The following is a 27,033-nucleotide window of genomic DNA, read 5'->3' as shown; positions in this document are numbered from 1 at the left end:
AGTAATACATTATAATCGATATACATATATAAATTTGGTTTATAATTTCACAAAAAAATTGGAATTAGCATCGAGTTCAAGTTCGCAGTACAATTTCTTACAGTATATAATTGTAACAGATGCTAGCTATACAACAAATTAGCCCTTGTAAATCCTTTAACAGTACAAGTCAACATAATCGTCGATATCTAAGTTATCGAAATCATCTTTTGTGCTAACTGAATAGATGTTCTCTGCTTTGCTATTATCTTTGAAGTGACCATTCAAAAGATTTTTAAACTTGTTCATCAATAATGGGATACCTTCTTCTCTTCTGAATTTATGTCCGACAGGATATTCAACAACTATTTCATCCAGTGTTGTGCCGTCTTCAAGTTCAATTAGCAATGCGTTGGGTATGGACCTCTTGTCAGGGTGGTGATAATCTGCTGTAAAAGTATCGTCAACTTCACAGTACATCTTGGCACGAAGAGCATCGATGTCTGGGTTACCAGCAACTTCGTCGGTATAATCTTCTGCGGTTAATCTACCATATATCAGAGGAATAGCCGTCATATATTGAATACAGTGATCCCTGTCAGCATAGTTATATAATGGACCATCTTTGTCGATAATACGAGCAGCAGCTTCTTGAGTTCTAATCCGAACAGATTTAATATCTTTGTAGGTCTTGTTCTTTTCCTTCAACATGTTGTGAGCGATCATTGCACATTCAACCGCTGTTTGCGCGTGGAATTCTGCTGGGAAAGAAATTTTGAATAATATATTCTCCATTACGTACGACTCAAATGAAGTTCTTTGATTGAAATGGAATGCCTCACCTTTGAATAATACATCGTAAAATCCCCACGTCTTTGCAGTTAACACAGAGGGAATGGTTCCAACTCCAGCATTTTTAACCAGGTAACATAAATTCACCGCTCTGGAAACAGCATCTCCTGCGGCCCATGATTTTCGAGAACCTGTATTAGGAGCATGTCTATAAGTTCTCAAAGACTGACCATCGACAAAGGCTTGCGAAACAGCTTCGATGGTTTGTTCACTTGTCAGTCCCAGCATTTGAGAAACGACAGCTGTAGTAGCCACTTTGACAAGTATGACATGATCTAGACCGACTCTATTAAAAGAATTATCTAAAGCAAATACACCTTGGATTTCATGTGCTTTAATCATTGCTGTAAGAACATCCCTTACTTTAAACAGTTTCCCTTCCCTTCCTTCCGTAGCCTTATACAATCTGGATTCATAATCGGCAACAGCTAGAATCCCTCCTAAGTTATCCGATGGGTGACCCCATTCAGCAGCAAGCCAGCAATCATTGAAATCAAGCCAACGGATAATGGTGCCAATTGCAAAGGCGCCTTTAATGGGGTCCATCACATGGTCCGTACCAATAACCTTTACACCATTTGGAACTATCATTCCGGGAACAATTGGTTTGATCATGTTCTGAACTTGGTTATATTTTAACGCAGCAAGCCCACATCCCAATGTATCCAGCAAGCAATACCTAGCGGTGTCGAAGGCCAATTTGGAATCTATTTTATGGTGATGGACATATTCTGCGATATCAACAAGGACTAAGTCAGGGTCTGGTCTATCATTTACTTTAACAGCAGCCAAATTAGATGAATTTCTCATAGTTAATGATAATCCACGTTGGACAATTGGTTTGAGGCTTTTAGCTAGCATAGCCTAGAGTATTTCGAGAATTTAGCTGGTTATTACCTCGAGCAATAAACTAGCTATTTTATCCAGAAATGTGAGCCGTTTAATATGGCATATACTCCCCAAATTGAATACAGAAGGATATCTGCATGCCATCAGCTAATCATATTTATATACATTCATGAAGGGTATACATTTCAATTAAATCACGAGGTTGGTATTCATTTAGAACTAGTTTCACAATATGTTCTCCAATGCTCTAAGACCTTGACTTATACTATACATCGGCTGTTATTAGATATCCACCTAAATGGTGTCATGGCTTTTCTAACTTCCCCAACAGGCTGCAAGTTTTCTTCATCCTCTCCACTTCTAAATGTCGAAAGTTTGGGTGACTTAAACTTGGAGATCACTTAAAATATGTCATCACGAAGATGACTACTGAAGGAAAATATAATAGAATTCGATTAAATCGATGATAAAATTATAGAGCCTGATGACTTGGCCCGAGAATTCGGGTGTAAAGATTTAAGGTCCGGGTTTGCAGTTATTGTCCATGCTGTCAAACTGTTTAAAATAATTAGAAGCTTTGAGCTGTGACATATGTTGAAATAATTTCTGTTTCAATGGCCTGTTTCCTACATTGTTACTATTATTTAGATCAGGCACTTTGAAGCTACCAAATGTATGTGGTATTATTACTATCACACAATGACGTTGCTCTGTGCAATTATTAAAAAAGATTGTGGTTACTATAAAAATCATTTATATTCAGCTAAGTATTGGTTATGTAGTATATAGTGTACGCAGTGATATTTATCACTTATTACACAAGCGTTCTAGTGCAGCCATATCTAGACTGCGAGGTCTTTCGATAGGTAGGCCAAGTATTCTATCCCATACCAATTGGGTTAGAGAACCAATTGCCCTAGAACAGCCAAATATTACTGTGAAAAATAGTGTCTCTTGAATTCCGTAGTGATGGAATAGTATACCTGACGCTGAGTCCACATTGGGGAATGGATTCTTACATTTACCATGCTCTTGTAATACCTTTGGAGCGATAGTGGATAAGTTTTCCATAAGTAGTACATTCTTGTCCGATTGGAACTCGTCGGGTCTTTCTTTTGCGAAATTTAGCATAGCATTGAATCTGGGGTCAGGCTTTCTTAAAACTGCATGACCATAACCAGGAACAACTCTACGGGAATTGAGAATAGACCATAGATAATTTTCAATTTCAGGTACATTCTCTGGCGAAGAAATTGAGGCATTCATCTCCACTAAGAACCGAACTACTTCCTGGGCCGCTAGACCATGCAACGGTCCTGCAAGTCCCATAATACCTGATGCATAACTGATAAATGGATCTCCAAGGGCACTTCCTACTAGGTGGGTGGCATGTGCAGATACGTTTCCACCTTCATGATCAACATGAATTGCTGTATACAGTCTTACAAGGTCTGCAAAATCTTGCGCACGCTTTTCGGAGAGGTTTTGTTTATTAGCAGAACTAGCCTCCGTGGTCATTCCAAGCAAAGAACTAATATTGTAGGCCCAATCCGCATTTTCGTTAAACTCCCCAAGTGGCTTACCTTCATTTGTGATGTTTGCGTAAATTTGGCCTGTTAGATGTGGTAGACTAGCAATTAAGTTTAGAACATCCTCATATATGAAATCCCAATAATCGTTCTTACCAATGGAACCTTTTTCGTATTCTTTGGCAAACTGCGAATATTGATTCAATGACGCTAAGCCAATAGCTAATTGAGTCATCGGATGCATATCTTTAGGTAAATTACTTACAATTGTGTTCACGGATTGAGGTAAAATTTTGCCACGTTCAGCTAGTTCTTTCGATAGTGAGTTAGTTTGTTCCTTAGTTGGTAGTTCTCCTGTCATTAGTAACCAAAGCATTGACTCCGGTAACAAGCTCTTAGAGCCGCCATGTATTTCACTGATACCAGCCATTTGGTCCATACATTCAGGAATCGAAAGTCCTTGAAACCTAATTCCTTCTTCTGGGTCCAACGAGGTGCCTTGCCAAAACATAGACTGATTTCCTCTCATACCACCAATAACGCTACCGATCGTAATATCACCTACCTTAACATCAGAATAGTTCTTCTTTATTTTAGTGAACTTTTCTCTTTTATCTGGAATTACCTCCTTTAACCGCTGTTTCAAACTTGAAGCAGTTGAGGAACTCAATATCCGAGAAGTATGTAGACTTCTGGTTGTGTGAGTTAACAAGACTTTCATTCTTTATCTAATTTCTTATAGGTAACATGTAATGAATCTGATAATGAGCACCAATAACTTGGCATACTACATAGTGAGAAAATAGAGCTGCAGTTTATTGGCATATTTATATGTTGAACTGGTATAGTTTGTCTACCCCAATAAGTACAATTGATATCATTCCCCAACTTGTTTATGTGTATGAGGTAAGGTAGAGTCTATCTGAACCCATATGACACTGAAGCAGTGCAAAATATTGTAAAAGCTTCAACAACATTTAGTGTATTTGTTAAGAACTTCACCTGTCTCAAGACTAAAACCCGATCATGGTGGAGCAATAGTTGACATGACTTTGTACTTCAGTTGTTTGTGGCCATTCTTCAACAATAATGACCTCTCTGACTGACTTATGTCACTATGGGTTCAAATTAGGGAAGCAACGGTTCTTAAAAAAGCTTGTAACTTCTGATAAGTGGGGTCCGCAAACTTAAGTGCGGAGAGTTTGACATTAGTTTATGACTATGCTAATAGTATCGAGTTTGATTGAGATACTTCTACAAATGATGAGAAGCGTGTCTTATGCTAGCTTTAACATTATCCTACTTCACAAGCCTTCTACTTATAATCTCCATTAACTTCGAAATCACTAGTTATAGAGCTAAATAAATTAGAACCTATTAAATCAGATGGAAAATCAACTACACATAACACAATTATGCATACTCTCTAGATATTCTCATAGTCTATAAAGAACTACTTGTATGAATATTAAGTACACTACCATCACAAACCTGACACAGTCTGAGCTATATTTCTTGCAGACCTTCAACTATCTAACTCTATATCGTTCGCACTACATATTCACAATCGTGGGGACCTGAAAAAATAGTATATCAAAACCAAACTTCGATTTATAGACTGCTTTTCTTATTTCGGAAATCAAAGCCATATACTTCGTCATATATAATATTAGAATTAGTATTATTAACTTTTTTTTATTAAAATCATTTTAACTGTTTTTCAATCACATGACAATGGAGTAGAAAAATTATAATATCTAATTATAACAGTTGGAATGGCTTGTAAGGCTAATTGAGAATCGATATAAAGATTTTTTTTATCGAGAATACAATAATTATATAGATGGTTAGCTTTTGTAGTCTATAAATCTATTTCAAGTCTTTATTTTCTTTTTTGATGGTCCATCCGCGTCGTTGGAAAATTGACATTTACCAAGAATGCGATCATAATCCTCACGCAGTGACTCAAAGGATTTATTTAAGGCATCCTTGATATCAGAAACTTCCATACCTTCCAATCCATCTTTATTTTTTATCAGCAGTCTCTGTTTGACTTGGTACTCAAAATTATTTGAACCAGTTGATAGCAATATCATTTCAAGTAGCCTACTGAATTGTCGCTTTTCTATTTTATATTTTAATCTCGTAGATTCTATCCATGCATTAGGGATTGGCCTCTCTTGTGGTAGTTTGTTGAAGAATCCATCTTTATATAACATTTCAAGGTCATTAACATCTCTTAAGTCATCGAAACTTTCATTTGGGTCTTCGACAACGATTTCCAAAATTGAGGAATCGTTTCGCCAATTTTTTACAATGCTGTTATACAGATGTGAACCATGACCCCTACCTTGATATGGTGGTAAAATTAGAAATTGTGAAATTTTGCCTCTGTAGCGGTATTTACTCTCGCTATCAAAATTATTAGCACCAGGGTAGTACCAGTAATTGTATGCGGTGGCATAACCAACAAACTTTTTGTCTTTCTTGGTCTGTACTATAAATATTTCCCATTTTGGATCATCTTCATCAATATATGAAGCTGCTTCAATGAAAAGTAAGGAAAATATTTGAATTCTCCTGTGAAATCTTTTCATTTTGGGGTCTTGTAAGTTTACTTTGTAAATCTCAAAGTCAGCGTTGTCGATTTTATACTCATCAATATTTTGGTCATTTTTGTAGGCCTCTATAGATTCCTGTTCCTTCTTAAAAGAGTCAATCCATTTCTCTTCATCCTTATAAATGGTATCGTCAATCGGTAAATATTCCAATAGCTTCTCTTTTATGTTAACTAACTCTTCTTCACTTCCCTCGAACTTAGATGAAAACTTCACATTCAAAAATGGTTTGAATGTGATAGCATCGAATGCTAGATGAATAACTAAGTCCTTATAGCCAAATATTTGTTCTTCCGTGCCAAATATAGGATAGGTAAAGGTTGGCGAGAACTGTATCGCGTTATCCTCAGAAACTAGCGACAACTTCAAAGCTTCATTTGAAGATATCGTCCACTTTTCAGGCTTGAAATCATCAATTGACATTGCTTTCTATCGTGTTTCTTAATAAATCTAGTCTGGTAACTGTAATGAAGACTAAGATAACACTATATTAGATGATAAGAATTTGGTAAGCTTATTTTACGTGTTTCGCAACTTCGAACGTTGAAATGAGCCGTACAAGGATCTTGTTTAAAAAAGGTCAAACATAAAAACAGAGATAAAATAATGATAGTATATAGAAAGGTTTATATGTGGTTGTTTGAACTACGCTACTAGCTAGATCCTTAAATTGAAATATCTTTAAGCTACAAAGTATTTAGTAGCTACAGACTAACGAGTTATAAAGAATAAAATACTATCTGAGGAATTGTTGATGCCAAACTTTGGTTTGTCTGCTTTTGATCATCTTAATGATGAAAGCTATAAAAATGTAAGTTCAAATATTCTGGAAAGGCAATCATTGGAACTCGAGCAGCAATTAGAAGTTTTCCAGGGCAGGTTAATTGACTTTGCCAAAAAGCACAATAAAGATCTGAAGGCTAATCCTGAATTTAGATCAAGGTTTTTACGTATGTGCTCATCTATCGGTATAGACCCTCTAGAAATATTTGAGAAAGACCAACATTTATTTAATGTTGATGATTTTTATTATGAAATATCGGTTAAAATTATAGAAGTGTGTAGGGAAACTAAAGACATGAATGGTGGAGTAATATCTTTTGATGAACTGCGAAATGGTTATTTTAAGAATCTAAATGTTACCATGGAAGATTTAGAAAAATCAATAGATATGATTCAAGTGCTAGATGGTGGATTTAAAGTATTCAGCATTCGAGGAAAAAAATTTCTGAGAAGTGTACCAAATGAAATAACAGGAGATCAGACAAAAATTCTGGAGGTTTGCTCTATTATGGGTTATGCTAGTATATCGCTTCTCAGGGCAAATTTTCAGTGGGATGCTGTAAGAGGTCGGTCAGTATTGGAAGATATGGCGGCGAATAGTATGTTATGGATCGATAATCAAGCCGGAAATGAGATTCTATATTGGGATCCTTCTTGGATAATGCGCAGTTAATATTCCTCGGGCTAGCTTTAAGCCACGAAAGTTAAATAGTACAATTACATTAATATTCATTAGTTACCTCTAGGCATTTGCATAAATATATTATAATATTTCATTTTTTCTTAGGGTTTCTTTTCTTTCTTTCTAAATACTTACTGTTTACCTCTTCAACAGTAGCCATGACCTGTCTATCAAGCATCTTTTCATAGTCAGTGACTACCTTACCTTTCCCATCCCCAAGATTAATTCTAGTCTTTCCAGAGAATTCGATATCTGAGGTAGGTAGTGTATTTTTGAAGATCTCAACGACAGTAGCTTTAAGATGATAATCTAATGCAAGAGCTGATACGGCTTTGCCATATTTTACAGATTTGTAATCATTCAAATTAGCTTCTTGCCATTCCATAGCAGGAAATTTACAATCATATAATAGCAATGGTATGTCACTAGCCATTTCATACATAGGCTTCTGCGGCATAGAGGTCACATCTAACATTTTCTCAATCAGGGTTGGCTCCTCAAGGCCTTGGCCAACAAGAAATAAAATAGCAGTCATACATCTAACTTGATGCCATAAGAATGCACTGCCTATCAAATCAAAACAGTAAAAGTCATTATATACATGTTTAATATTAGCACTTATCATGGTTCTATTGTAGTTTGTGATTTGTTTAGACCCATCAAGCTTGCAGAAATTGCGGAAGTCGTGCTCACCTTCGTAGAGTTTTGCAGCTTTCTGCATTCTATCAAGATCAAGGCCATCCTTATGGAAAAGATACTTATAATGTCTATACTCGCAACTAAATCTAGCGTCAAAGCTGTTAGGAGGTCTCAAACATACTGCTGATATTCTGATATCGTCTGGTAGTAGTTGATTGAGTATTGCGACATATTGTATCTCTTTGTGATCGTTTCTGGGATCTTTTTGCTCTTCATCAGTGAGATTTGATCTAACTCTTAAAGAGATGACCTGGTTCATAGCACTGACACCTTTATCAGTTCTACCACATCTACTGAATTCAAACTCTTGCGGAGTGATACTAGGAACTAGCTTGCATTTGTTTAGTGCTTCTATAATGGTGCCTTCAATTGTAGGCAATGGAGTTGGATCCTTCTGTATAGCTAAACCATTGTAATTCCAGCCCAGATAGGCAAATCGCAGAGCAATAAAACGAGTATTGTATTTTGAAAAATCGAAAGTCTTCTGCTTTTTAGCCTTCTTGTCTTTCTTGAGGTCTATAACTTCGTCTGGGTGCTCTCTTTTTTTGACTTTCGAAACCTTCTCTAACTCCAATATTCTTTGTATCAAATCTTCTTTATTCCAGCTCTCATAAGAACTATTACGGGAAAATTTCTCGACAATATCCTTTTGAACTTTTGTAGTTGAAGGAGGTGGATGATCTATAAACTTTTTTATGAAACTCCACATAGCCAGACTTTTTTATTTCAGTTATAGCAATCGATTTGCTCGGTTCTATTGAAAGATATGGTTGTCTCTAAAAAGAGGTAGTTAAGACTGATCTGGAGTCTGTAATCATATAGGAACCAGTTGCTGATTCTTTATACAAAAACAGGTTTGTGCAAGTAATTGAAAAATTCTCATTGTTATTGGCTTTACATTTTCAAACAGTTTGCATTTCAGTTAACTTTAGTGTTGGTTTTTATCGTACGTCGTTTTCAGTGGAAGAGCAAATGCATGTTGATAAAACTAATGAAAAAAATGCGATGAGCATTAATGAAAATTTGACTTTCGATGCGATGAGATAGATGAGATGATTTGTGATTCTGTTGGAAATGAACATTGAGTACAGGAGAGATCAGGAACACAATATTAGCATCTGTCAAAATCAAGCTAAAATTGAGACAGTTTTCAATTGTGAAGGAATCTATTTACTCTTTTTGTTCTAATTAATAAATCAAAACGAAGACTGGAACAATGGGGAAGTCATTAGAATGGGCAGATCTCGACTATGAACTTCAACCATGGATTAAAAAAGCAATAAATGTCTCTGGTTTTGATAGTATGACACCTGTACAGGCTTCTACTATTCCAATGTTTGCCAAGAATAAGGATGTTGTTGTTGAGTCTGTTACTGGTTCTGGTAAAACTATCGCATTTGTTATACCTATTTTAGAGAAAATCATATCAGAAGGGATTAACAACAGCAAGTTCAAGAAAGGTCACTTCTACAGTTTAATTTTAGCTCCTACCAGAGAGCTTTCAATGCAAATACAGAATGTAGTTAGCTCTTTCCTAGAGCACTACCCTGAAGATCAGTACCCAATTAGAAGTCAATTAGTGGTTGGTACAAATGAGAAATCGGTAAGAGATGATGTTAACACTTTATTGGATGAAAGACCTCAGATATTAATAGGCACACCAGGTAGAGTGCTAGACTTTTTACAATCTCCTTCAGTTAAAACTAGCTCATGTGGAATGGTAGTCCTGGATGAAGCAGATAGGCTTCTTGATGTAAGTTTTTTCAAGGATGTTGAAAAAATATTGAATGTTTTACCAAAACAGAGGAGAACAGGCCTTTTTTCCGCTACTATCAGTAGTGCGGGTACCCTAATATTCAAAACAGGTTTAAGAAACCCTGTAAAGATTACGGTGAACTCACAAGGCAAGAATGCTCCAACAACTTTGAATCTGTTTTACTCTGTAATGAAGCCAGAGGAGAAATTACAAAATCTGATACACATTATGAATAATATCAGATTCAAAAAGTGTATAGTATATTTTTCCACATGTGTTTCAGTAACATTCTTTTATCAATATCTAAAGTATTTGCAACAGACAGACAAAACATTAAGAGAAGATCTTCAGGTTATTTCTATTCACGGTAAGCTTACTACGCAATCGAGAAGAAAGGCTTTGTCGACATTCACTGAGAGTCTAAGTGATTGCATACTGTTGACAACTGATGTCGCAGCTAGAGGTATTGATATACCTGATGTCGACCTGGTTCTTCAGATTGATCCTCCTACTGACGCTGACATATTTTTGCATAGATGTGGTAGAACTGGTAGGGCAAATAAGATTGGTAGAGCTATTGTTTTTTTGAATGAAGGCCGTGAAGAGGATTATATTCCATTTATGGAGGTCAAAAATGTGGACATTGAAGAAACAGACATAAACAAAAACAAGATAAGCAATGACAACAATGATGAATTCTATCAACGTTTCACAAAATGGCTGTTATCTGATAGAGCAAATTATGATTTAAGTGTAAAATCTTACGTTGCATTTATACGCTATTACTCAAAGCATTCAGCTACCTCGATATTCAGATTGCAAAGTTTAGATTATGTCAGTCTCGGAAAAATGTATGGTTTATTCAGACTGCCGAGGATGCCAGAAATTACCAAGTATTTACAGGATAAAGAAAAATCAGGTGAAACTGTTGTAGGGTATTATGGTGAGGGTTGGTTGATGAATCCTCCACCTATTGATATGGATAAATATGCATACCAAGATAAAAAGAGGGAAAAGGCTAGAATCGAGGAATTAAAGAATTTAGCACAAATAAACGATAAAAAGAAGTTGAAAGCAGAATTGAAAAAGAAAAATATGGCCTGGTCAAGTAAGACCATGACAAAAGAGGAGAGGCAAGAGAGAAGGAAGAAGTTAGATCTCAAACGTAAAGCAATTGAACTTGAAATAGCGGCTGAGGCCGAAAGAGATGAGAGTGACACTGAAATAACTCAGGATTGGAAAGATGAGATTTTACAGAAAAAGAAGAAGAAGAAAGTTGGCAGCGAGATGCAGGGAAGCTTCGATGATTTGTAACTTTATAATAATGTTCTGCCATTTCCATAATTAACTGTTTGGTACAGTAGCTTTCATTAGTTAGTCTATTGTGTAATTTTTTTTTTAAACGATCATTACTACCTCTTAATGTTTGTATATTCTAATCTTTATGGAATTTCTATCAATTCCGTAGTTTGATTTGTTGCATTGTAAATAAAAATATTTTTGATTGGTACAAATTGGTGCGTGATTAATTTGAAAATCTCTTGGGAAGCTATACTCCCTAACATGGTTGTAACTGAGTAGGATTCCAATTGCAAAGATGTTCTGAGTGAGTTGTCGATGTTGTCGATATTTGTCTCGCCATTAACTAGCTTCAAGTAAGAATTTGATTCTTCAGAATACTTAGTATTTGTAGTTGTTATTGTTTGAGGCATGTTTGGTTCAACCACAGCAATATCATCAAGATTTTTCAGGAATTCTTGAATTTCGTTACTATTTAGTTTCTCATCACAGAATTGCATGTCATATAATGTAGAGAAATCTTTACAGTCACTGCTAAACTTTTCGATAAATATCTTTTTCAAGCGAGCATAATTTTCAGAGCTGGACTCTAAGTCTGGCAAAATCCCCCTAAATGGAATGCGCCCATATTTAGAGATAAATTGTTCTGTAGTTAGTATCAGATTTAGTAATTTTTTGTCATACTTGGATAGATATTTACTACACTCTCTGGGACTAGTAATTAATTCTTTAACAAACTCAAATACAGGAACGAACTTGGTGTCATAAATATTGTCGTTGGCATTTATTAGGTAGGCATATTTTTTTGCTTGCTCGTAATTTAGGTCATAAAATGCATCTTTCTTATATCTAGTGAGATAAACTTCTTCTAGCCTCTGTTTTATTGCCTTTGTTGAAGGATTAGTTACTCCATCTATAACCTTGTAGAGTATAACAGGATATGGAACCGTTGCAGCTGCAACATCATTTTTCAAATCATCATCGAAGGAGTTTAAAAAACTTTTGTATTCGGGCCAAGGATCCTTTAGTCGTAGATCAGGGATATTTCTATCACTATGTGTATTTGAGATAAAATGTGGACTTGGGTAATACATTCGTATATGTCCTAACATCCCGTTCACATGTGTAGCAATTGATTTTATCTTGAAAGGGTTGTTTGTAAACAATGCCTCTGCTTTGTTATCTAGGTTAAGAAGAAGAAATAAATCAGTCTGAGGGGAGGCATTCATGAGCGATAATGGATCTGTGGTTTGATCTATATGGACACCATCGTTTAATGGTAGCACATTGCGTATCACATTATCTAACTTGCAGTCACATAAATTATTGAGTGTTATGTTCTTTACACCAACAAGTATCACATTTTTTAGAGTTTCTTCCAGCAAATCTACTGTCTTATTGGCATCATTGTCAATTACAATTGTTATGTGTGAATTCTCTAAAAGGTGTTGTCCATCATGTCCCCACAATCGTAATTGTCTGTCATATCTATCAAATATCTGCGACATATTTGTATTTGTGTTTAGAGTTGACAGTTAGGCTAACCTCCACTTCTATATAAATGATTCAAATATACTATTTGTTAACAGCCTGATGTTTTTCCCAATTTTCAGTTTTCATCTTAATCAACTACACAATAATACTTGTACAATAGTCGTGTATTGCTACTTTTGTAAGTCATGAATGCGTATCCACAATATAAAAAAGACAAACTTGCTTTCAACAGTAAGTAGTAGAATGAGTGTTAGTGTTTTGATATTGCAATTCGTTTTTTATTCTATACATAATAGCTGGTCAACATACCTTTTCCTGAGTATAAAAAGAATAAGTTCTATTACTACTCTGGTCAAAACTTAAAAAGGTGACTGAAATATTCAAAGTGTAAAGTACGAAAGGACAACTAGTAGCAAGATCCTGGCAGTTTAAATACTTTTTCTTTTCCCGTATTGAGTTTTGTAACCCCCAACTCTACCCCGATTTTTCCTTAAAAATTGCCGCCGAACTGGAAGTGAGACCTCAAGAAATACTGAGGATCTGTACGTCAATTTCTCAGCCCTGGCGTTCATAAGTATTTTTTCTTCTTCCATAAGAAACCTTTTCAAACGTATTTATAATCTAATGGGAGTTTTGACTGTGCAGTTAAATAGAACGATAAGGTTTCTCTATTCCTAGGGATTTTTCTTCGCTAAATTTTGTCATTAAATCTAGGGCGGCTACTTGGTGGTCATAACTCTTAGAAACCTCGTAGGAACTCTGAGATCTGGCAACACCCCCAACTTACTTCTATAATTGGGTGTACTGGGTGTACTGTGTGCATGGTGCTAGCCGCTGACCTTTACTAAGGGACAAGTAGCGCCTTCGAAAAAAATATAACGTCTAAAAATGGTGAGAGGTATGGGTGTATGAGAGATGAGTCCATTTGTTTACCAATTTACCCAAACTGGTAAATTTGTATACGCTCTTTTTCTTCTTGGTTTGTTTTCTAGCGTGAAGAATCAGAGCAATTGCCCCATCTGGACATGAAGGGTATGAGAAAGCTCATCGGGATTTCTCAGAAACCAATGAACAAAATACTTCCATACGCAGAGATATACACGTAGCAACAACGAAATGATATGTCGACCTCATGGTTTCCTTCAATGTATGCCCCCCACCCCCCTTTTTTTTTGTTTGGTAAGAAACGAAGCTGCTGTGAGCTTCTCTCCGCTGCTAGTCTACTTTCCAACATGTAAGGGCAAATCAATCCACACAAGTACCAGTACAAATAGCGCGAAATACTCAAGCATTCACTCAAAGTAGTCGCTAAACACTTCAGCTACGGCACAATTACTGGGGGAAGTGTATAATTCTTTTTTTCAAATGGCTGGGTGCATCCCTTTACACTGCTATTTCTCTGGGGAAGGCGAGGGTTTTCACCACGTAGATAGCGGACTGAAGATGAAATATCTAAACGCAGAAAAACACAAATATTGAGGGGGCGGGTAAGAATAAAGCATCTGAGAAAGAAACGGCGGGGGGGAGGGCACAGGGACGTAGATGGAGCCCGAGCCCGAGACCGAGGTAAGGACAAAGACGGAAAATAGGGGTGCTTTTCTAAATCTCTGCAACAGATCTCTCCGAAGAAAAGAGGGCTGTTGCACAACACATGCTCTTCTCCCCCCCTCCCTTTATTCTGAGAAGCACAGGGAAGTGATCTTTACATCTTCCTGTACAAATGGCGCAGAGAGATGGGCTTTCCCATTGGCTTGCTCATCGTTTCGATCGATTCCCAAAAATCAATTTCCTCAGAAAGCACCGCATGTAATGTTCCTTCACGGGCAATAAAATACATGATTTGGAAGGACCATCAGGACTATCCTTGCTCAGAAGCCGTGGCACGTAGTTGAGCATCAATGAGCCTGCGCAATTTCTCTTAATGGAAGAAAACCAAAGTTTATGAATTTTAGGGAGGATAGCGGGAAATGAGAAGGTCTCCTTCAGTGCTCTGTAGTGCACTTTCTGTGTGTTATTTAAGGTAATATAGGGAAATTGATCGGGAAGACAAAAAATGTGAGTGCGAAGCTGAAGCTTGCAATAGCTTGTCTTTAATTAGAGAAGGGGAGTTCGAACAGAAAATTGGCGATTTTTTTTAAAAACGTTTGCTAGGGCGAGGAGAGGGGCTAGGGAGAGAGCAGGAAGGGGGGGGGGGAGGAAACCGACGACACTCCCTAGTCGTGTGAGTATAAAAGGTAGCTTCTTATCCTGGCCAATTCCTTAAAAGTTTTCTATTGTCGAGGATTTATTATGCTGAAAGCACCATCTAAATACTAGAAAGAAAACCAAAATAAAATGCATAGAACATACTCTTTGAGAAGCTCTAGAGCGCCAACTGCTGCTCAGATGCAGTCCCCTCCACCTCCACCATCATCTACCAAGTCTAGATTCTTCGGTAAGGGTGGTATTGCCTCTACTTTCAGAAAGAGCACTGCTGGTAACTTCGGTCCAGAATTGTCCAGAAAGCTATCCCAATTAGTTAAGACTGAGAAGAACGTTTTGAGAGCTTTGGAAGTTGTTTCCAATGAAAGACGTGCTGCTGCTAGACAGCTATCCTTGTGGGGTTCTGAGAACGACGATGACGTTTCCGATGTTACCGACAAGTTGGGTGTCCTTATCTTCGAATTGGGTGAATTGCAAGACCAATTCATCGACAAATACGACCAATACCGTGTGACTATGAAATCCATCAGAAATATTGAAGCCTCCGTCCAACCATCCAGAGACAGAAAGGAAAAGATCACTGACGAGATTGCACACTTGAAGTACAAGGACCCAAGCTCCACTAAGATTCCTGTTTTGGAGCAAGAATTGGTTCGTGCCGAGGCCGAATCTTTGGTTGCTGAAGCTCAATTGTCCAACATCACAAGAGAAAAGTTGAAGGCTGCTTTCAACTACCAATTCGATTCTATCAGAGAATTGGCCGAAAAGTTTGCTTTGATTGCCGGTTACGGTAAGGCTCTACTGGAATTGCTAGACGACTCTCCAGTCACCCCAGGTGAGACCAGACCAGCTTACGATGGTTACGATGCCTCCAGACAAATCATCATGGATGCTGAGGGTGCTCTAGAAGCTTGGACTTTGGATGTTGCTGCTGTCAAGCCAACTCTATCCTTCCATCAAACCGTTGATGATGTCTACGAAGAAGAAGATGGCGAAGAAGTTCAGGAAGGTGAAGAAGGCCAACAATGGGAAGAAGAACAACAGGAAGAACACCATGAAGGTGAAAACTAAGGATCCAATCTATAAAAATTGGATTGTACCTTTATACTCTTATTTTAGTGGACTGTTGAAAACTCTTTCTATTGATAATAATTTTAAATTTTATCTTTAATTCCTAAGAAACTTAATTTCTAATAATATTATTCTCTTTGCCTCATCACATTTGGATCATTCCTCATTTTCGAGAAGACAGCTATGTAATTACTACCAACAGAAATATTCACTTTATTAAATCATATCCGAATCTTTTTAGTTTTCTGTGTAGCAAATTGGGGACAAGTAATAATTAATCTTATATTCTCTTATATCTCATCTAAGACACATAATATTTTTGTAACCTTCATTAGTAATTCTTTGTAACTTGTAATAGATGAGTAATGAAAATTACCAAATTTATGAATATTGACATATATATATATATACAAAAAGCCGTTATTTGAAATGGGTAAACTATGTATAAATATTAATGCTACTATGAACAGGAATTTTAATATTAATATTACAAAAAGGATATCGTGACAGCATCACCTTTCAGAGGCTAGGAGGCCTCTTTTTGTGACTTCATCTTTGAAACTTTGATGCCAATTATTAGCATATGGAATTCTTCTTGCCATTGCATTTCCAATTGCAATATATTTTATTCGATTTCGATAGGCTTTTTTCTTCTCTGAAACACTTCTATTTTGAGATCTATCAACAGTTTCTTTGTCTCCTAGTTTTCTCGATTTTCTTAAAGGTATTGGAATAGAACCTAGCATTCTACATATCTTCCTGACTTCACTATTGCCATTCTTCCAAACTTTTGTTGTGAAAAGTGGTAATTGTTTTCCCCAAGAAAAATTATTCAACTTATTCAGAAGCTCGGTTTTATTTTTTTCACATGAAGATGATTTATATTGGAATTTAATAATTGCTTTGCATTTGAGGCTCCAGTAGCCATCATTCCTTATCTTTATACCATATCTTTCTGACAAAGCACATATGACCTCAAAGACCGTAGGTAAAGTTTCCGTATATCCGTTCTTTACAAGTGATTTCATAAGCATGTCAAAGGTGTTAACATTGGGTCTTATTTTATTGGGGCCTACGAGGTCTTTGACAAAATAATTATATGTAAGAAAACAAAGATCTATTCTGCCTTGTTCTGCAAAGTATCTCAGGAAAGTATTCATCGTTTCGCTATTAATTAAAAATTTAGGTTGATTCACAAATTTTAATTGTTTAAGCTCAAAATATCTCAACACTGACCACGCCCTTTCAACATTGTGGTCCAGAACTAAGTCGCTTATAAGTAGATTCACGAACTTCAGATTGACAAAAGATTCCCCATCTTCTCCAAACATATCCAGGATATATTTAGTTTTTGTTGAAATGTGCGCTTTTGATGAGTTGCGCACAACAGAATATACAAGTTCACTAGTAAGAGGGACACCACAATCAATGAGCTTTTCAATATAGAGATCTCTAGACATTTCATCATTGAGGAAGTTATAACAAGTGTTCCAAGTAACAGTATCACAAAATATTCCATTTTTCTGCATATTTCTCAAATAAAATAAAAGTTCATTCTTTATCGATCTGATCTTCCTCATGTGTACCTTCTTCACGAGATTTAACAAAAGTATATTGTATGTTGTTGTATTTGGTTTGCAGCCTTCTACCTTCATTTGTGCAAATAGCTCCCTGCAGGTAGCAAAATCATATTTTTTGCTATAAAAATACAATATGTCGTTATAGCACTGGACACTCCTAAGATCTATAGTGTTTAGATTACTTGGATGAATTAAAACTCTCAGTATCTTTGGTATTATACCATTGCTACTAGATGAGTTCTTATAGAGAAATTTCGTATGTGTGAGAAGTGCAATATAATCTTCAAAGAGTTTCATATCTCCTTTAAAATCGGGGATTGGTGGTACTTCTTTTGTATAATATGGTTTGAATAATCTCCTTTTAGCTGGTTTAGTTACAGGCTTCTTTGTAGATTTTATAAGTAACGGCAATATATCAACTGCGAGTTCCATTGAACTAAAGGCTTCCCTTTTTCTATCTGTAGGAGTAATAATGTGATCAGTATGGGATAATTGCTTATTGTAATCATTATGGATATCTTGCCTTCGCAGTTTATGACCAATCAATGGGCTTAAATAATGTTTAACCACCTTTCTTTGATATTGTGAACCTTTCCCAATCAAATGTGCATTATCCTTGATCAACTGATTAAAGTTCAAACGTGACTTATTAGATGATATGGATACCAAGCTTTTTTCATTATTGCTCACTCTAGTGTTTCCTAAAAAGTACTTTACCGATATTTGGTCTAGTTCCTTCGTACCCTCAATAATTTGATCACCATTCTTAGCAAGCGTAGTTCCTAATCTTTTCAATGCATTCATAACATCTGCACTGTTATTACAGAGTTGTTTATATATAAGTTGCAGCAATCAATATGATAATGCAAAAGATCGGAAAGGTTGGTATTATATTGTGTTCGGTTGGCAAATTATTACTCAGTTAGAAATTTCCTTCAACTCCCAGTATACAGCCCACTTTTTTTTAATCCTAATGGTTTTCGAATATAATTCTTAGAAATTAACAACAAAATGCGTATCTCCTTTTGATATTATTATTGTGTAACACTATATCTCCTTAGTTTCTGTTTCGTTCCTATATGGAATATCAATTTTTATTGTGATTTTTGCGGGATTCCCAATTATTTCGGCCTTTGAAAGCTGTAAAGGTGACAGTTAAGGTGATGAGCATGTAAATATGAAAGGCTTCATTGTATATGAGCAGTTGTTGCTCACAATGGTATATATTCAATATTAAGTATATAAAATTCTAATTTCTTTCAAATAGAGATACCAGACTTGTTGACAAATGATTTCCCTCCCAATGTAGTTAGTAATGCTGGTAAAAATACTAATGCATGAACAGAAGCAAGACATATCAATGAAAACCACATTCTAAAGTAATAAACTTCAAATATCTTTGATTGTGCAAAGGCGATTACAGTAACACCAATGAATTTTGTCAAGGTGATCCCATTGAAAACGGTCTCACCAATTGTCTTCATAGCATTTTCTACTCTTGCAACTCGCGTATTTTTAATATCTCTGCCTATTAACGTGAAAGCCCTGACAATATGAATACAAAACTCCACAGTAAGGCCAACACATATAATTAAATTAACCAGACTTACTGCATTCAAATTAATACCTGTTACTGCCATCACACATCCTATATCAATTATCACCATTGTTACTGTAAGGGTTAGTAGGAAAGCGGTTTTGCTGCTTCCTAATAGAAATGCAGAAACAGCGAAAATCAGCAAAAGAGCCCCAGATATCAATTTAATTGATAACACCCCCAAACCTGTGTATTGAACGAAATATATGTAGAATGGCGAGTACGCAAATATGTCTAACCCATCGAACGACTTTGATATCCGATTTGCATCATTGTAAGCTCTAATATAATCAGCTTGAGACCTTAATGGGTTATGCGCTGATCTAAAAGCAGAAGATATAACAGTTGAGTCATTGTATGAAATCGAATTAGAATAAGGAGCTTTCCCTCCTAATGGACAATTATCACTCGGAGTATTTATCCAGATATCAAAATATTTCATAAATTCACCATTTTCCGGGAAGCCTGTCATATCATTACTCCATTCACCTTGGCTATAGCATGTTTCACATCTTCTAGGTGGAAAATAAGGTGGACAAATTTCATTGGTACCCTTTTTAAACCGGCAACATTGGTCTAACTCAGGATTTAGGAATGATAAATAATCATCCAACCAATTGGTAACTGGCTCTGTAACAGTGGATCTAGACCTTTCGACCTCCAGTATGTTCGAGAGTGAATTATCATCACAGGTAGTGAACCTACCGCAAAGTCTCCGTTGATTCTTCCTCTTAGTAACATCAAGGTTTCTCACAACAAAATAAACAGGTGGTCCAACGTTCAAAAATTTATAAACATCATTGAAATAGTCCACAAGATATGACGATTGAGGAACTGCTAACTTTTGATCCAAACCATATTCTATTGCCGGTAAGAATATTATTGCAAAAAGTGTAGAACCAAGGAATATACCCAATATAATCTTACGGTATGATAGTATCCAAGCAATACTATTTTGGAAGAAAGACTGTTCTTTGACCAAAATATTCTCTTGCAACTGTTCTCTGCTCTGCGTTACTGATTTATTCGTTTTATTTTCATATATTACCAATATTGCCGTGAAGGCCGTCAACTGTAAGAAAACATTGAATAAAACAGCAACCGCGGAATACAGTGCAAAATTTCTAACAGCTGGCATGTCAACGGTAGCACCTATTAAGAAACATCCTGCTTGACAAATCATGGAGGAAAAAATGGAGGGAGTTATCTTAGAAATAGAAGTGGTCACCCTATCTTCAATTAACAGTTCTATGCTACTTCTGAACGTTGAATCATAAGCATGGGTAATTAAAAATATATTGTCAATACCAATAGCTAGAATCAAAAAAGGGATGACCTCTGCAATAATCAATGTTGATTTTACTCCAAATATACTCCAAAAGCCTGCCGAGCAAATAACAGATGAAATCACAATTAAAATACCAAACAAACCCAATAAAAATCTGTTATTACCAGAACTATCTTTCAGTGCCCAGGAGGCATACAAAAACATCACAAAATATGAGATTATGACAACAATAACGTCATTATTCTTATTTAACTCCTTTTCTAATGAGCTCTCGGTATTAAAGCTCATACGGAGGCCTGTTGGTAGTTTCAAATTTAACAAATAATTTTCTAGTTCATTTTCCCACTGTATGGCTCCCTCAGTATGATTTGATAGAAGGTATGTAGCAACAAATGCATTGGTTCCTAACGGGTCCTCATCACTAAATAAGAGATTGGATTTTAATGGTTGTTGGAAAGTGGGCAAACAGTTAACAGGATATTTAGCGCACTCTTCCAACTTATTCCTCCAAACTTCTTTTTCGGGTAAATAATCAGGGAAATATTGTGCATAAGATTGAATAACACATGCCGAATCTGGTGTTGGTCTAAAACAGTAGTCTTGATACGACAATCCTTCAGTGGATACCAGATGTTCAGTGATATTTTTCTCTATTTCAAACCACCATGTAAAACTATCATAATCAGTGAAAACCGGACCAGTATCGTTGACTATGAATATTTGTTGAATTCTATAAAAGGGTCCGAAATGGTCATCAAAGTATTGCTTTTCTTTGAACTTAGGTGAATTTTTACTAACCCACAGATTCACAGGCTTAGTTTCCAAATCACCCCAACAAAACAGGAGAAGTCCCATAGATAAAATAAGGGTTCCAACCAATAACAAAGTGACACATGGCTTTGATACAATCCAGCTCGTCCAGCGAGCAGAGCAATCAGCAATCCAGTCATTAACAAAATAAGTTTGTGTCTCATAATTATTGAAAAGCATACCATTATCCATATTTTCATTATTTTCAAACTCTGAAAATAAATTGTCGCTTGATAGAAAAGCACTTGACAGTTTGTTTGTATTTTTCATGAGGGCATACCACATAATAAACGCACTAAGTAACGCAAAATATAATATTATTACTGTAAAGGAGAAACATGGTACAGGACCAACACTACATTTCCTATTCTGTAAAGGTTCTAGTGTTGGACACGAAAGTTCACAATCTGAACAAGCACATTTATAAACCGTATCATTACAAGCATAAACAGTTTCATTGAAGTACCTATAATTATCCATATCACCCAACTCGTATACAAAGTTAATTTGAAAAGGCGACCCGCCTAGAGCAGGTTTCTTATCTCCTAAAAATTTCAGGAATTGGGTATAGTTCTTAGCACCACCACCAATTAGATCCATAGCATAGCCATTGGTTGCAGAAAATTTGACTTCTTTACAGGAATCAAAAAAGGATGACGCCCATGTCTTGTTCATGTATACTTCTAATTCATCTACTACTGATCTACCATCAGAGGATTTACCTTTTTGGGTTACTTTAACAAACTCCCTTTGCTCAGGGGAACAGGTAAAATGGCAGAACAACCTATTAAAATTCTCTAAACAGGCGGGACAAGACGAAATGATCGTCTGCGCTTTCTGTAAATTGGTTTTCAAAGCCGTAATTTGGTCTACTGTACAACAGATGAAATCTTTATCTTCCCATTCTTTACCGCAAGTGCTTACTAAAAGCTCTCTGGTCTCCTCATCAATCATGGGTGGACTGAAATCCAAATCATCAACTGGACAAGGTAACTGACTACCAAATATTGACTTCTTACCACAATTGCCATATATAGTACACTGTGCACCGCCTTTATCTTCCTGAATACTAGGCTGTTGAAATTGTATAGACTCTGAAAAGGGCCATATTAACCCTACAAGGATCACAAGTATTGTGCTCCTCATTGTAAAGGCTTTGTATAAAATACACAACACCAGTCCAATCCTACTATCACCTGTTTTGAGGGTAACTAGTCATACACTATTTTAGCTAAACAGTTAGGATTACAGACTAAAGAATAGTGAACGAGACATGTATTTTGTTGATAAATAATTATATTATTAAGGGTTATGATAATTTTTTCTTCTTCAGAGCTCATCGCGAAATCAGAAGTGTGATTACCAAAAAAATAAAAATAACACAAAAATAAACGAACGTTCGAAACTGCAGTAGTTCCATCTTAACATTTGCAAATAAGTCCGAATAAATGGAAGGACTAAAATAAGCATATATAAGCAATTAACTCTTCATACTAAGTGCTTAACAACCAACTGCAACCAGGTTTTTTAAAAGTGTAAACTATTTTGTTAGGCTTTAATAAAATATAAAACTCCCAAGATAGAATAAGGACCTAAAAATTTAGAATGAAAATACTGAAGGACCTAGCGGTAACTAGACGTGACATATCAGACTGGAGTCATTCTCTCAGCTGGACTAGAGATGGTTCCCTCATTATTGAGACTTCGCCAGAGTTAACACTTGCTCAACCTATATTCAGAACGGATGTGGATAATACTTTGAAAAATATGTTTCAATTGAAGTCAATAGAGTTGCCAATGGGTGACAATGCCTTTGAATTTGAGCAAAGTGGCCGTAACACTTTGATAAATTCAGACCCATCATCAACAATTCGTATTTGCAAGACAAGTAATATCATGAGTTGGAAAGCGTGTATTACCAGTAACGCTAATTGCTTGATCTATGACAACAACAACAATCTATATAATATAACTCCCTCTGAAGGAAGTATAGAAAGTAGATCTATACATTCTATTTGCTGGCATCCCGAGGACAAGTACATCTGCTTAGGCAATGAGGTTGGTGGCCTATTTTTTTATGAGATTGCTTTCAATGACGGCCCCCAACAAAATGTTATCTTTAACTTAAAACATACTATTTCGTTGAATAGTAAAAGCCATGACCAATGGGTAACGAGAATCATATGGAATGATGAAAACCACTTAGTATGTTCTCTTTCTGACAATTCCCTATATATAGTACGTGACTACACCAGTGTTACTAAAATAAAGGAAGCAACAAGACATCAAATTTTTGATATGGTATTAGCAAAAGATTCGATACTAATTACGTGTCCGGGAGAATTCTGTTGTTATCAAATTGCCAACCAGATATTACTACATCATCCTTTAGAAGATTATGAACCATATTATATAATTCCTCTGCTACACACTAAGGAACAAAACACGCAAGCAATTTTACTTTCTCATAATAATGGTAAAAGAGTTATGATTGGTAACAGAATTCAAGTAGAGACTGACTCAGAAATAAGCCCTATATTTGCCAAGAAGGTGAAGAAATGGTCAACACTCTACAATGAACTACAAAAATATGATGTCAATTTGAACATTTTCGGAGTTGCATTATCTACAGATGGCTACTCTGTAGCAATTCTCTATAATATTGAAAGGGTATCAATAAAGTACACAATAACTTCCGAAAACAAGTATAACATAATATTGCTACCACTATACAAAACATGGAATCTATCTCGTGCTGCTTTAGGCCTTTCATGGTATCAAACATATCAAATATATGGGAAAGAGCTACCAAAAAACCTCTGCAGCTCCCAAAATAGTAGGATTGACTACCATCTTTCTTTTTCTTTCAAAGATTTTCTCTTTTTTATTATTAACCATCAACTGACCATGCAAATGCAGTTTAACAACTTTATCAATGATAGTAGTGATATAAACTTTGTTTCAAGAGGTTTATATGATTTCGGTGTATCAAAAATAGAAGATTTTGAAAATGAATTAGACATCGCATGCTTGAATGGAATTGCCGGTTCTTTAGGATTAGAGTTACCACATAAACCAATCAAATTCACAATGAAGGGCGAACACATCTCTGAGACTTTCATTAGCAATAACAGATCATCACCTGAGTGTATGACTTCCGAGGAAAACCACACATGGAGGGTCTGTGCATTAACATTTTTACCTATTTTGACTATGCACGTCAAAATTTGTCCTGTAACAAACAAACGTATCATTAATATTTCTAAGGATCAATATAATGAATACGGTTGGTTTACAAGAACCATACTTGAGGTATTTTCGACAGAAAGTGTCTATAGCGGAACACCATATTTGTCACCATAAAGCGTACAGACAATGGTTAAGAAGTAACAAGTATATCTGATTTGACTTCAAGATCAAGTATCCGCAATCTGATCAAAGAATTCTTTAGAAGATGCCATAACATCCCTGACAGTACTAACTGATTGAATCCTGCTCCTCACCCATTGAGACAATTTCGATTGAATATTTGCATTTGCATATCTCTTATCTAATAAGTAAATTAATGAATAGTCATTTATGCTTCTGATTGATCTTCCTACTGATTGATTAACGGCCTTCATACATATATTCTCAAAAAATTCTTTCGCAGCCATATTAGCATCAGTTTTACTTCCACCACCATTTAGCACCTTTTCCTCCAAATGCTTTCTACTTATTATAAGCTCTCCACTGAATACATTTGGATAAGGTAACCCAGTCATTACGATTGCTCGACACAGATTTCCACCAAAGTTAATACCTTCCGACAGCTTGCCGCCTACAATAGCAAACAATATTGCTCCTTCTGAGTTTGCAACAGCAGAAGTATAGTCTGGTAGTGGATCTGGACCATCTTTCATTTCATAGAATACTTTTCTTTCTTTATCCAACTTTTCAAATAACCCAGCCTTCCTCCATGATACAATTATTTCATCTAGATACTTATAACTAGGAAAAAAACCAATAATACCACCTGTCTTAGGAATAGTGGTTGATAACTCGAGATAAAAATTGAATAAATGATTTTGAACCAGATTAACGCTATTTCTCTTCTCAAAGGTAAACTCAAATTGTGGTTCATTAACAATATATGTGCGTAGGTGTGAATCCGGTATGACATGATTACAGGAGAATTTTGTGATAGAACTGTCATCAAGTTTTGGAACAAGGTATTGTAGCAACTGAGAGACAGGTTCCATGGTACCACCAGCTAAAATCACACATCGTGCAGAGTCAATGATATCCTGAAATATTCTACTGGGCTCTAGCAACATATATCTCAGAGATGGTCCTCTCTCGAAAAAGAAACTCCCCTCTGATGATGTGTTATTGAGGCATTCAAGAAATTTGGAAATCTTGTATAATAGCGGTTGGGATGATGGCTTTTGATTACTGGGGGATTCTTTTTCTTGAAGTTTTTGTATATATGTATCAAGCTTATACGCAATGTGGGAAGTCTTAATGTACTTCAGAACTCGATGTACATTTAGCATGTCGGTATTATTCGACTCTAATATTGAAAATGCATCTACCTCTAGTCCTGGCTTTTTGTAATGAGTGGTGATGAAATTAATTAAAACAGTTATCAATTTACTCAGTTTCAATAAGTTAACTCTATTTCCCGGATTTAATCGCGACTTGAATTTTTTCATATATAGAATGATGCTATTATAAGACTGCTTCAACTCAGACAATGATATTTCAGCCGAATGTATTGAATTGATGGTGTCAACTAAGTTATGAGCTTCATCAATGACAACAATCGAGCCCTTCAGGTCAAGTCTTAGTTGTGACCTTGTTGACTCCGAAAGTAAATATTGATAAGGTAGTGTCACTATTTCACTGGATGGTATAAAATCTCTTGCTGCATAATACGGACAAACAGCTAAGCTCTCACCTACTTTAGCAATATCTTCAATGTCGTGGATGTCTGAAAATACTTGATCCCGAAAATGATTGGTTTCTTTACTATTATGCCACTTTGGGGTATTTTGATAGAAGGGACAACCCTCCTTTGATCTCCTTACCTCAGAACATGCATCGTTAATACCCTCCAGAGTCTTCCATTTTTTTACATCTGGATTAATACACAATTGCTTTTTAGACCCTAAAGGCATATATTTCACCCTTTCATGAGCAACTTTATCTGGAAAAGAGGATGGAAAGTTGGTTAACTTCAGTTGCTCAGCGAATTGGTTCAACTGGGAGTGCGTTCTAGAGGAAAAAAAAATTCTAACCTGGTTTTGAGATGCAGAAGCAAACCTACCCAATTCAACATTATCTGTATTCTTTTTTGAAGAGTCAAACTTAGCAAGAAGCTCCTGAACTTCTTTGCTTAACGCTTCCTTCTTTTCCAAATCAGTAGTTTCCTCGCCATCTGATTCATAAGGTTTTGCGACAAATTCATCTTCATCCTCAATTGAAACTTCAATTTTTGCCTTACTAGAAGATGTAACCTTTCGTCTCTTAACCTTCGACTTATCTTCAATTGATGTTCCAAATTTGATAATTTTGTTTTCTTTTAGATGTAGTTCTTCCAAGTATTTTTCGTACTCATCCAGTAGTTCTAACTTATCCTTCAATATCGATTCCTTATAAGTATCTTTAACCCATTCTGGTTCGCTATCATGGGAGTCATCTTCATTACTGTGCAGTGTATCTACAGAAGATAGAATATCAGCCTTATTATCCCTAAGCCATGTCAACGTGGAACAGATCAACGACAGCGTCTTACCTGTTCCTGTAGGACTTTCAACTATGGCAACTTTCTTTACTGGATTGGCAAGCGTATCATATACACACTGCATTAGATCCAACTGAATATCATACGGGCTATAAGGATGATGAAATTTTGTAGCATTATCCATTTTACCTAACCTAAATGTTTTTCAATTCATTAGCAT

General features: G+C 36.0%; 12 protein-coding genes across 12 annotated transcripts; 4 read left to right on the top strand and 8 right to left on the bottom strand.

The window, feature by feature from the left end:
- Nucleotides 1-156: 156 nt before the first annotated feature.
- Nucleotides 157-1,692, bottom strand: PDH1 (putative 2-methylcitrate dehydratase; the record flags this gene model as incomplete). Its single annotated transcript, XM_449171.1, has 1 exon — nucleotides 157-1,692. The coding sequence occupies one exon, from the start codon at nucleotides 1,690-1,692 to the stop codon at nucleotides 157-159; it is 1,536 nt and encodes a 511-aa protein (XP_449171.1).
- Nucleotides 1,693-2,487: 795 nt separating this feature from the next.
- CIT3 (citrate (Si)-synthase CIT3) lies at nucleotides 2,488-3,930 on the bottom strand (the record flags this gene model as incomplete). The annotated part of the gene is made up of 1 exon (XM_449170.1): nucleotides 2,488-3,930. One exon carries the CDS (start codon nucleotides 3,928-3,930, stop codon nucleotides 2,488-2,490), a length of 1,443 nt encoding a protein of 480 aa, XP_449170.1.
- A 1,153-nt stretch (nucleotides 3,931-5,083) lies between these two features.
- On the bottom strand, nucleotides 5,084-6,250 carry HAT1 (histone acetyltransferase catalytic subunit HAT1; the record flags this gene model as incomplete). The annotated part of the gene is made up of 1 exon (XM_449169.1): nucleotides 5,084-6,250. One exon carries the CDS (start codon nucleotides 6,248-6,250, stop codon nucleotides 5,084-5,086), a length of 1,167 nt encoding a protein of 388 aa, XP_449169.1.
- A 331-nt stretch (nucleotides 6,251-6,581) lies between these two features.
- SNF8 (ESCRT-II subunit protein SNF8) lies at nucleotides 6,582-7,283 on the top strand (the record flags this gene model as incomplete). Its single annotated transcript, XM_449168.1, has 1 exon — nucleotides 6,582-7,283. The coding sequence occupies one exon, from the start codon at nucleotides 6,582-6,584 to the stop codon at nucleotides 7,281-7,283; it is 702 nt and encodes a 233-aa protein (XP_449168.1).
- Nucleotides 7,284-7,383: 100 nt separating this feature from the next.
- Nucleotides 7,384-8,700, bottom strand: DEG1 (pseudouridine synthase DEG1; the record flags this gene model as incomplete). The annotated part of the gene is made up of 1 exon (XM_449167.1): nucleotides 7,384-8,700. The coding sequence occupies one exon, from the start codon at nucleotides 8,698-8,700 to the stop codon at nucleotides 7,384-7,386; it is 1,317 nt and encodes a 438-aa protein (XP_449167.1).
- Nucleotides 8,701-9,207: 507 nt separating this feature from the next.
- SPB4 (ATP-dependent RNA helicase SPB4) lies at nucleotides 9,208-11,061 on the top strand (the record flags this gene model as incomplete). The annotated part of the gene is made up of 1 exon (XM_449166.1): nucleotides 9,208-11,061. One exon carries the CDS (start codon nucleotides 9,208-9,210, stop codon nucleotides 11,059-11,061), a length of 1,854 nt encoding a protein of 617 aa, XP_449166.1.
- A 128-nt stretch (nucleotides 11,062-11,189) lies between these two features.
- On the bottom strand, nucleotides 11,190-12,554 carry ULA1 (Ula1p; the record flags this gene model as incomplete). Its single annotated transcript, XM_449165.1, has 1 exon — nucleotides 11,190-12,554. The coding sequence occupies one exon, from the start codon at nucleotides 12,552-12,554 to the stop codon at nucleotides 11,190-11,192; it is 1,365 nt and encodes a 454-aa protein (XP_449165.1).
- Nucleotides 12,555-14,874: 2,320 nt separating this feature from the next.
- On the top strand, nucleotides 14,875-15,813 carry LSP1 (lipid-binding protein LSP1; the record flags this gene model as incomplete). The annotated part of the gene is made up of 1 exon (XM_449164.1): nucleotides 14,875-15,813. One exon carries the CDS (start codon nucleotides 14,875-14,877, stop codon nucleotides 15,811-15,813), a length of 939 nt encoding a protein of 312 aa, XP_449164.1.
- A 512-nt stretch (nucleotides 15,814-16,325) lies between these two features.
- Nucleotides 16,326-18,197, bottom strand: AEP3 (Aep3p; the record flags this gene model as incomplete). Its single annotated transcript, XM_449163.1, has 1 exon — nucleotides 16,326-18,197. One exon carries the CDS (start codon nucleotides 18,195-18,197, stop codon nucleotides 16,326-16,328), a length of 1,872 nt encoding a protein of 623 aa, XP_449163.1.
- Nucleotides 18,198-18,652: 455 nt separating this feature from the next.
- NCR1 (sphingolipid transporter) lies at nucleotides 18,653-22,234 on the bottom strand (the record flags this gene model as incomplete). Its single annotated transcript, XM_449162.1, has 1 exon — nucleotides 18,653-22,234. One exon carries the CDS (start codon nucleotides 22,232-22,234, stop codon nucleotides 18,653-18,655), a length of 3,582 nt encoding a protein of 1,193 aa, XP_449162.1.
- Nucleotides 22,235-22,693: 459 nt separating this feature from the next.
- On the top strand, nucleotides 22,694-24,451 carry TFC8 (transcription factor TFIIIC subunit TFC8; the record flags this gene model as incomplete). The annotated part of the gene is made up of 1 exon (XM_449161.1): nucleotides 22,694-24,451. The coding sequence occupies one exon, from the start codon at nucleotides 22,694-22,696 to the stop codon at nucleotides 24,449-24,451; it is 1,758 nt and encodes a 585-aa protein (XP_449161.1).
- A 53-nt stretch (nucleotides 24,452-24,504) lies between these two features.
- Nucleotides 24,505-26,997, bottom strand: CHL1 (DNA helicase; the record flags this gene model as incomplete). Its single annotated transcript, XM_449160.1, has 1 exon — nucleotides 24,505-26,997. The coding sequence occupies one exon, from the start codon at nucleotides 26,995-26,997 to the stop codon at nucleotides 24,505-24,507; it is 2,493 nt and encodes an 830-aa protein (XP_449160.1).
- Nucleotides 26,998-27,033: the final 36 nt, after the last annotated feature.

The sequence above is a fragment of the Nakaseomyces glabratus genome, chromosome L (assembly GCF_010111755.1).
Source record: "Nakaseomyces glabratus chromosome L, complete sequence".
NCBI classification, from domain to species: Eukaryota; Fungi; Ascomycota; class Saccharomycetes; order Saccharomycetales; family Saccharomycetaceae; genus Nakaseomyces; species Nakaseomyces glabratus.
The sequence above is the reverse complement of the archived record's forward strand: the minus strand, read 5'-3'. Positions and strand labels throughout refer to the sequence as shown.